The sequence below is a fragment of the Odontomachus brunneus genome, unplaced genomic scaffold (genome assembly GCF_010583005.1).
Source record: "Odontomachus brunneus isolate Ranch 3 - 2012 unplaced genomic scaffold, Obru_v1 Obru_scaffold_025, whole genome shotgun sequence".
NCBI classification, from domain to species: Eukaryota; Metazoa; Arthropoda; class Insecta; order Hymenoptera; family Formicidae; genus Odontomachus; species Odontomachus brunneus.
The window spans coordinates 1,837,480-1,848,346 of NW_022639475.1; the positions used below are offsets into that span (position 1 = coordinate 1,837,480).

The 10,867-nt window shown below is 39.7% G+C and overlaps 1 protein-coding gene across 4 annotated transcripts in view; it reads left to right on the forward strand.

Annotated features, from left to right (window-relative positions):
• Positions 1-10,867, forward strand: part of LOC116842503 (MICAL-like protein 1) — a 129,499-nt gene that overhangs the window by 93,690 nt on the left and 24,942 nt on the right. For all 4 annotated transcript variants that reach the window (XM_032811810.1, XM_032811809.1, XM_032811811.1 and 1 more), the window contains one exon: positions 2,855-3,033. In XM_032811810.1, coding sequence (XP_032667701.1) covers positions 2,855-3,033 — 179 coding nt within the window. The remainder of the gene's footprint in view (positions 1-2,854; positions 3,034-10,867) is intronic.

The window sequence follows — 10,867 nt, forward strand, 5'->3', positions numbered from 1 at the left end:
CTCTCTCTCTCTCTCTCTCTCTCGACTTTTCACCTTATGTCGCCGCTTTTAAGCGCATTCTGAACGACTTTGAATGCCACGATCGCCTGTCCCCGCGCTCTGCCGAAATCTCTCGCCGGCGATATTGCCGCGGCTTTTCGCGCCGACTATCAGCCGACGCTTATTGACATTACTGCAGAGTTTGAGCCGATGGCGTTATCGAGCGCTCATTTCCGAAGCGGCGTTCACGCCGAAATAACTCGCTGTTTATCTGTGTAAATATACAGAAGGAGAAATGGAAAATAATAAAAATAAAAAAAAAGTGATCTCATGACAGTCAGTCGCAAGATAATTAGATTGATATTAATTGCACAGGATCACAAAAAGAGATTTTGTCAAGTAACCCCAATCAGAGTATCAATGGATTTCCAGTCACAAAAACTATGCCGTTCGCTAAATTGCTCGATCACGTACATATAAGAAGAAAGAGAAAAATATCTAGGGAATGCAAAATATTTACTTGGAATGGATACTAATAACATGTTGTCTTATACTAATACCAAATTTTTTTCAAATAAGAATATGCATATTTTCTTAAAACCTTAGCTTTTCATGAAAGCAAGTGTTTATATTTATTAAAACAAAATAATTTAGATTTAAATAAATTTGTTATTAGTGCCTTCCCCCCTCCACTGCGGATAAATATTTTTTAGTTTTTTAAATATTTTTCTTTATATCTGATTTTTTAGTGTTTGTAGCACACACATACACACTAAATAATATATAACCTAAAAATTATTTACTTATTTTTCTTATTGCTCATTTATTTATCATTTTTACCGTTGGATGTCGTTCATATTTGATAATAATAAAAAAATTGGCGAACACTTAAATACGATTAGACTAAATTCCGTTTACAAAGAAATTAGGTTCTTTTTAAAAATTTTATTTTATTTCTTTACATAAATCTTTCATGTAAATCCGATATTCATTACTCTTTTACTGTAACCTCGCCTAACCTAATCTTCCCACATGAATTAGATTAAAATCTGTGATATTAATGCGTATTTTCCCAAGTAGGATAAGATAAATTATGATATCTATTATAATATACGTATGTGTGTTGTTCAATAAAAAGAAAGAAATTAATGAGAATACGATTTAGGAGACCGACACCATTTGACAATTCTTTTCTACTCTCCTGAGAGTTACTTGACAAAAACCTTTTTGTTGTCCTGCGTTGTTAATTCAAACTTATCACGTTTGATATCTCATGACTATCATCGGCCCATCTTCTCTATTTGAATGTCTGCGGAGCCGGTAGATATTTACGATTTGAAAAATCACATTTCGCTGTGACAATGACATTTCGACAGATTTTCCATTCCGGCGGCGGAGCAGTCCGTCATACGCTGCAAGATGAATTATATATTCGCGGGATCTCTTTTCAGTCATGCGAAAATTGAATTACGATACACGCTCTCTACGTTCCACTGTACGACGCGAGCCGATAGGGCCGCCTTCGTATTTCCGGTGTATCCCGTTATTACACGGGCGCGGTATACACGGCAACGACGGCACGCTACGCCGATTTCAATACACGCGACAAATAACGTCGATCGACAATTGCGCACGGCAATCGTGTGCGAATATGTTGCACCGCGATTTCTCAGGTATAATACGGGAGACGTCACCGGCGGCGTTCTCTCTCGTATCCGCCGCTCTCCTCGATTCGTTCCTGTAACTGACAAGCGCAAATTGAGTTACCTGTAAGACTGCGAGGTTGACAACAATAAAAAACAATGACAAGCTAAAAGTCGATCCAAGTGACGTCTTGTCCGTCGCGATCCTTATTCAAAGTAGTCGTGAGTCTCTCGAGATTCCGCTGTAGCTCTTAGATTGAACATCAATCGAGGTATTATCCAATTAATTCCTCACGCTTCCTTTTCAGATATGAGATAATTGAACATTTTCTTGCCGTTTCCTGCCATTGATGAAAGTACAATATATTTTAGAATACGCACATTATACCTGTTTTGACTTTGTCTTCCTTTGCGCATCCAGAAATGTATAATCTCATTCTTAGGAAAATCCTCTTATGTCAGCCTCTTATGTTAATCCTCAAGAGGATTCTCCTAAAACCAAAAGGAAGGTATTCTGCCACAATGAAAAAAATGAAAATAGAGCTCTAATGCTGCTATTTCCTGCACGGGAAAGAAGTTGTTTAAATTATTTCTGATAAGATATGAACGAGAAGTCCTGTTAGCTTTGAACAGAATTCCGATAGCTTCAAGCAGAATTTTTGGTTCGTTTCACCAGAGATTTGATTTCGACCATATTCTTTTTCCGTGTGGTGACTTTCGTTCACACTTCACCATACGTTTGGTTAATACAACCAAACTTTTCTCCCGTGGAGTATTGCGATCACAATCGCGATTCCGCGACCGCTCAGTGTTCCTTCAATAAAAATCGAGCATATGTAGCCAGGTCGTTTACGAAATTACTCGGTTGCCGCGTTCTACCGTTTATTTGTATCATCTTTAATGAAAAAAACGATTCCCACTAAATCCGCCCACGGCGGCGGGGTCCCTCGACGACGACGACGACGACGCGGCTTTGATTAATTCAAGGAATTTTTTTTACACATCCGACGCTTTCATCGGCTTGGCCTTCGGGGCGAATAAATATGGACGACATACCGCGGGGTTATGTATCGAAGTAACGAATAGTAGAAGATTAATGCCGCACTCGGCCTTACTTATATACAGAAGGATAAAAACGGCGCGAGAGACGGATAATGGCGAGCTGTTATATTAACTTTGGCCCTTCGTCTTGCCGGCCTCTTATTTTTTTCCTCTTCTTCTTTCGGTTACAGCGACTTCAACAGTCTGAACAAGGACGACGTATACGGGAACAACGAGCTGGCCTTTAGAACAGCCGAACAGCATCTCGGGATTCCCGCCCTGCTAGATGCCGAGGATATGGCGTCGTGCACGGTGCCCGATCGATTGTCAATTCTCACCTACCTCTCGCAGTTCTACCAAACTTTCGGAGGTGAGTGCGATGTCTCCGGGTTGAAATCGTGTCAGCGAGTTTGCATCTATTGCAAAAAGACGAAAACGAAAAGGAGAAGCAAGTGAAGAGGAGGGGGAGAGGAGGATGCAAGAATACGTTCTTCTTCCCTCTGTCAAAGTCGCCTCAGACGTTTCGCAACTAGTTCGCCCGAGCGGGAGAGCTCGCGAATAACGGTGCGCTGTAAAAAGGACTTTGTTGTCAAAACCAATAATTCGGAACCATAATTTGATGAAAATAGGATTAACCAAACGTTTGGTAATTGCAACCAAAAAATTCATTTGCCGCGATGTGTGTTCTGCTTTCTCAATAAGACGTGTACACACCACGTCATGCACTGAGGGAAAAATTACCTTAAAATCAACAAATATTTCCTTGATGGGTGCCATTAACATATTTACTTAAATCTAAATTCTTTTTATTTAAATCAAATATTGTTTACCTGATTTAAGTAAACAATATTTGGTTTAAGTAAAGAGAATTTAGATTTAAATAAATATGTTAATGACACTCATCAAAGAAATATTTGTTGATTTTAAGATAATTTTTCCCTGAGTGTGGATACTCTAACATTCCCTAGATCGAGAGTTTCAGTATTTTCGGCTTTATGCGTGTACAAGTAAGACTGAAATCGTTATAATTAACGCCATTAAACATTGTGATCAGAGTTACTTATGCAACTTTTAACCTCAGCTATTATATGTAAGGCTGAAGATCGTGTAACCCACGATCTAGTAAGTGTTCGGGCGTCCATGACGTGCCTGACACAAATCGGAAACACGTAGTACCAGCCGAATCGCGTGTACCAGATATTTTAGTTCCAAATACGAGGGCAATTGTTTCAGCGTGAGAGCGGTTCACTGCAGAATGTTTTCTGCTCTTATTGCGGCGTGCAATTCAATGAATTATTCCCGGATTACGACTCATTCACTCGCATCGTCGCTGCATTAAATGCCCGAAATACCCGGAATAGCGACCGCGTGCGCTCGCGCTCCCTCGCGTCCAAGCGCATCCACCAGCGCTGGTGTTCGCATTTGGCAGCCCTCATATTTTTTTCACTAGACATTCGGATCTGACCCAAATAAGTCCGTCGCGTGGATACTCGCCTCCGCCGGGAGAAGGAGGAAGAGGAGGAGGAGGAGGAGGAGGTATGCGCGGCAGTTTTTGTTCTCAATCTGGCTATCGACCACCCGGCGCTCTTTTCATCGCTCTTCGCTAGACAGCTCTATCCGATACAGTCCTACTGGAAAGTACGTCAGGCTTCTGTTTTTTTTCTTTTTTATTTCACTCCCGAAGAAAAACGCGATTATGCCGCTCGTCGCTCCGCTTCTTCGTCTTTTCCTCCTCTCGATGCGTACCGTTATTTTTACGGGAAACGTAATTTACGTAATTCTCCGCTTCCTCGTTTGAGAAAAGAGAAAGAGAGGAAGAATCGATCCAAAGACGATCGGTCGTTAGATTGAGAGCACTGTCAGATTGCAGATGAATCGTGCACTGAAAACACTGGGAGAAAAAAGATGGCTAATCTAACTAAAATTATAGATACTTTTGGCTCCAACTATATTTTTAGTTGTTCTGACACGAAAATGGTAGTAGTAATACGCATATAAAGTTATTATCACTAACATTTAGAGATATGCGAATCAAAGATTTTTAACATCAAATCGAATCTTAGATTTTAATTTCGAATTCGAATTGAATCGATGAAGTTTCACCCGAATCGAATCGCTAAAAGAATTTTTAATTAACATAATCATTGAATTCAACATGAAAATAGTGACTTCAGTACGAGAGAGATAACATTGATCATGTGATATCAATTTATTTTAAAATAAGAGACATAATATATAGTCGTTAAACGTATATGGAATACAGTTCCAGCCTTGAAAGCTGCGCAACGACACATGCCGATCCGACAGTTGGCTGTGAGAGTTTATTTAAAAGCCATTATCTTCTTTTAATATTTTTGAAGAAAATCTTAATGTATAGCAAATTTTTCAAGTCATGCTAATTTCCGTAAAGCTGGATCTTTAATAGTTCTTCGTTAATGTTAATGTGCGCAATCCGTATTCGAATCTTTACGATTTAAAATTTTCGAATTATTCAGATTCGAATCATAGGAATTCGAATTTGAAAATTTGATTTGATTCAAATTCGAATCCCTATGATTCAAATTCGAATAATTCGAAAATTTTAAATCATAAAGATTCGAATACGGATCGCGCACATTAACATTAACGAAGAACTATTAAAGATATCCAGCTTTACGGAAATTAGCATGACTTGAAAAGTTTGCTATACATTAAGATTTTCTTCAAAAATATCATAAAAGAAGATAATGGTTTTTAGATAAACTCTCACAGCCAACTGTCGGATCGACATGTGTCGTTGCGCAGCTTTCAAGGCTGGAACTGTATTCCATATACGTTTAACGACTATATATTATGTCTCTTATTTTAAAATAAATTGATATCACATGATCAATGTTATCTCTCTCGTACTGAAGTCACTATTTTCATATTGAATTCAATGATTATGTTAATTAAAAATTCTTTAGCGATTCGATCCGGATCAAATTTTACTTTATTCGATTTGAATTCGAATAATTCGCACATCTTTACTAACATTATAGTAGAATTTACTGAAGAAATGGGTCCTTTGGTCATAATTTATAACAATTATTCCTCTATGTGATTATAATTACACATGTTAATTTTTTCTCGGTGTATTCTCTAAATTTCTTGAAATGGGATTAAAATCAAAACGAGTGAAAAATCACTGTGACCGACGGTGAAAGTACTGCTCAAAATCACGAGAGTGAATGCTTCATTCAAACCATATCATGGATTCTTAATCCGCACGAGTGAGAATGTGAAATGTTTCGGTCGATTAGAGTGAATTTGTGCCAGTGAGACGATGAAGTGTATCAGATTCGCTCTTCAATTTCCAATAAAAATGTTCACTCGACGATTCAGGGTGGAAAATTCACTCTACATGAATGAAAAATCCCTCGAATTCAAGTGACTCGGCTGTCACTCTACTCTATTCCACTTTTCGAGTGGAATTCCATTTCAAGAAATTCTCAAAGTAAACGAATCGATCACAGTCGAGTATTTCAACATGATAATCTCGATTAGAAATTTATCTCATAATCCTGATCACAAGTTCATCCCAATCAGTTATCTGGTTTATATAAGATTAGATTAGGTTAGGTTATCGAATCCTCATTATCAGTAGGATCCTAATTATTTATAATCCTTACTATTAATAAGACTCTGATTGTCATGCTGCATTTATTAGAGCTTGACGTTATATAAACCAGACAACTGATTGTAACTAAACTGGTCAGCATAAATTTTTAATCGAGATCTCTCTTACGTTCACGATAATTCGCGAGGACGATTGACCGATTCACTTGCTCTCTTAAAGTGAATGGGTAAAAATGTCTCTGATTGTGTCAGCAAAAAGGGTACCTCAACGATAATCAGTGAGTGTTCATTAATCTTCAATAAAAACACTCTCACTTTACTCTGCTCCGTCTTATATCACACTGATTTGACTAGTAGCAAAATTTCATTGCAAAACCTGCATTACACAGAGAACATTATAGTTTCTTTTTTCTCTTTCACATCAATTCTTTCCAATTTCACTATGTTTCTAGTTCAGGGATAGACTGTCGGTGACGTTTATGTTGCTAAGGAACATAGTAAATTTCGTTAGAAACACAGTAGATTTCTCTAGCAAGTGTTTTAGTAGCACATTTCAGTTTCTAAAATATAAGTAGCGCACATGAAATGTGCGTATGTGTGTGAAAGGATAGTGAATTACTGCAGAATATTGACCTATTCCTTGGCTACAAAGTCCTGTACTAATTTTCCCTACAAAATTCTCTCTGTGTACACAAATTACGATATGTTCTGCATAAAATCCAACTTCTGGTCAAATTAACGGTTTTCATGCAACTGCGTGCGATGGCGTGCACTGACTGTGTTCGCCAACATGCATAAAAAATCATAACACAGTCGCTATCGACTGATCTTCTCGGCGAGATTTGACTGATTGCAGTGAACGCTATACTCGTAACTGAATAATCAGTTATAAGTACAACATTTCAGTGAAGGGAGAACAGACTGATTGTACCTTGGAAAGTAGTGCTTACACGTTTTTCTGTGTGCTATAGTCCCGGCCACGTGCGTCGTGCATGTCTCCCTTCCTCTTTCTGCCGATTCGCCCGGCTCGGCCGGGCGAGAAAAAAAAAGAAACGGGGGTATCGGCACGCGCATCGCGTTCGCTTTCAAGTGAAATTCAGGCGAGTCCGATCGACAGGCGCGCGTGACGTTTGAAACGTTTGCGAACGCGTTAACGTCTCGCAACGATCGCGGCATGTTGCTAAATAGGCCGAATAGAGGCTATATATGTCGAGACCGGGCTCGTGTCAGCGCGATCGCTTTCTAGCTCTCTCTCCGTTTCGCGGACCGACGTATCTCTGGCAATTGTCCCTTCGATTAATATCGCGCGTGGCGACGTGTGTCGCGGAAGTCACGCCGACACAGTCTCGTGCCCGCGAGGTCGGTATTTGCTCCAATAACACCACGGAATTTTGAAACACGTGGTGTATACAGGATGTCCGATGCAAGATAGAAGAGATATGAAAAGCGCGTGTGCAGGTAGATCAGGTCAAAGCGAGCGAAAAATGCCTCCAGCGTTATTCAGGCAATAATTTTCCCGTAGCGTTATCTCGCCACGCAATCTTCTAATGATCTCACGACGTCTGCAATTCGTTTTATTTACTTCCTAAACGCGGCAAACATTGCCGCGGCACGAATCTTTCTGTCGACGCGACTTTACGCGCGCGGACGACACAAGCGCGACGACACACGCTCTCGACGTCGAGCTAATATTCCATTCCTCATTCTTATCGGCTTTCACGCCTGATCTTGATTATCAGGGACGCGCGCAATTGCCACCTGTCCGCAATCGCGGCGGGAGAGAGTGACTTTGAAAATTTGAGTAGCCACTTGTTGAGCCGCCGCAAGATTTGCATTCTTTTCCCGCGGTCTTTTTCGCCGTTCCCATCGCGATCGGAAAATAGTGACCTGCCAGCAGCACCAGACCAGAGCTAGCACCAGGCCAGCACCACCACCACTACCAGCATCGACCGCGTTATCGTTTGCAACCACTTGTTGAACGAAAGGTTATTACGCATTGTAATAATTCACTTATTGATATTCGCGATAAATAAAAATACTCGAATCTTTTTTGCAAGCCGCGTTTTTAATCATCGCAACAGATCGCACGGATCGGAGTCCCGTTTCGTCGTTCGCGCTTTCGTTTCGTTCGTTTATTCCTCAACAGCATGTCGAGATTGACGAGAAAGAGAAGGCGGCGTGTCAATTATTCGCCTTCTAGGCAACGCGATCGCGCACTCGCCTCGCTTTGAACGTCGTCGCCTGCGGCGTTCTATTACGCAAAAGTGTCGATGTTATAACCGTCTCTCTCCCTCTCTCCCTTCCTTCTCCTCTCTTTCTCTCTTCTCCTTTCTCTCTCTTTCTCTATCTATCTGTCTAGTCTCTAATCTTTCTACTCCGTCGCTGTCCTCCTCTATCTCCCGCGATCGTGATTACTCGCCATTACTAGAGGCGTAGTGCGTCATTTGCTGAAATAATACTCGTGCAGGTATTTATGCGTCGCCTCCGTCGCAGTCACGGATGCGCGACGAACGCACGATCCCATTACGAGAGTCGTTCGAAAATACGTAACCTAATAGAGAGGTAACGCGAATTTAGCCGAATCTTTATTATCATTTTTCAGAACCTTCCTTTATTAGGTTAAATTTGACAATAAAGAGTGTGTGTGTGTGTGTGTGTGTGTGTGTATGTGTTTGTGTGTGTGTTATATATACGTAATTCAACGCACTAAGTTATTCCAAATTCACGTACCACGTTAATCAAGCATCCACGCACTTGCATCTAATCAAATAGAGGGGACTTTTCTGTGTGTGCACGAGAACTATCGTTCGCGGCATTCACTTTGGCGCAGTCACACTGTTAAATATTGGAGGGTCAGATTTAAATCAATTTCTTGAGTTAAATAATATTTAGTTATTTTTAACTATCATATGTGTCAAAATTTACTATTTTAACACAAAAAATGTGTTTAAAAAATGTGTTTAAAAAAACAACCACATCTAATCAATCCATTTAAAACAATATTAAGTCATTTTTTACTAAAACAAAGGTTACATTAACGTGCACATAATAAAAAATAAACTAAATTTTAGTCAAATTTAATACATTTCTTAAGTTAAGTTATTTAACTCCATTACATTAGTTAAATTAACGACATATTTAGTAGGAGCAGTGGCGACTTATAGGAATGGTTAAAAATAACTCAAATTGAGTATAATTTGACACTACGAATTTAACAGTGCAAACAAAACTTACCGACGAATTGCTCTTTATACTGTCATATTTAACTTAATAAAGGAAGGCTCTGCAATACGGTAATAAAGATTTGATCCAATTCATGCTATCTCTGTATTAGACCGCGTACTTTTTGGACAATCCACGTAAGAACAGTCTCTGCGAAGTCTTCCTTCTCTCTCTCTCTCTCTCTCTCTCTCTCTCTCTCTCTCTCTCTCTCTCTCTTCTTGGCTTCTAATTCTACGGATTTTCCGTCTGCCACTGGTTTAACCGTCCCATTAACCTTTGAATGCCGCAATTAATCGCAATCGAGGGATCGACTCCTCCATCTCTTCCTCGAGTAGTAAATGCTTACCCGCTTGCAAATTAACGCGATCACGAGGACTTTATCCCGTTTCTGAAATCACTACCTGCTGCCGCGAGGAAATTGCCACATAGCTCGGTAGCCAATGTACTCTGCAGTTCTGTACAGCTACGTTAGACATTCTGGGATAGAGTCGGCATAGTTTCTGTTAACGGACGGGCCGGAGAGCGTTAGATATATTAGTTTTGCATTAGTGAGACGAAGGATTTGTCGCGTCATCACAGCGAACACTTCCGACTATCCGTGGATTTTTTTTTCTTTTCATAACATCGCATGATGTGTTGCAAAATGATAGAATTGGAATTCACTTTGCTGAATGGCAAGATTTACTTTTGAAACCTTTTTTCATCTACTCGAGATGTCTACGAGACGAGAAATTTTGCGCAGAAAGTAAGGCTCGTACTCTCTAAAGTACAATTAATGTATTCTTGAAATGCTACAACTGTAACTGGTGGCTCAATTATAAGCACTGCAATCAGTGAAATCTCGTAGAAAGGAACAATTAGTAGTAACGACTATTCGTATTAATTCCATCGCTACCAACGCAGAAAGTGGAATTTCGCACTTCTAGTACATAAATTCATTACATGAAAGTGTAATGAATTTGTGTACTAGATTTAGTAGTGAAATCTTACTTCTACTGCTCAAGATCAGTGAGACATATGACGGAGCAATAAAGTGCGACTGAAAATCGATGAATAATCACGGATTATCGGTAAAATTCTCCTTTTACTGATTCAATCAGAAACATTTTTACTGACTCACTCTAAGAGAGCAGGTATTCAACTGTACAAAATGCTGACTCGATGAAAGTGTCAATCGTAAACAAACGTGTACGTATACAAGACACTATTTGCGAATAGCATCTGGTAAAGAGAAAGAACGACAAACTATGATTTTTCTCTGTGTACTTTTGAGACGTGAAAGACAAGATTTTAATCTGCAAAGAGACGTGAAATCGTTAAATGATGCGCAGTCATCGATCACCGAGAGAGAGAGAGAGAGAGAGAGAGAGAGAGAGAGAGAGAGA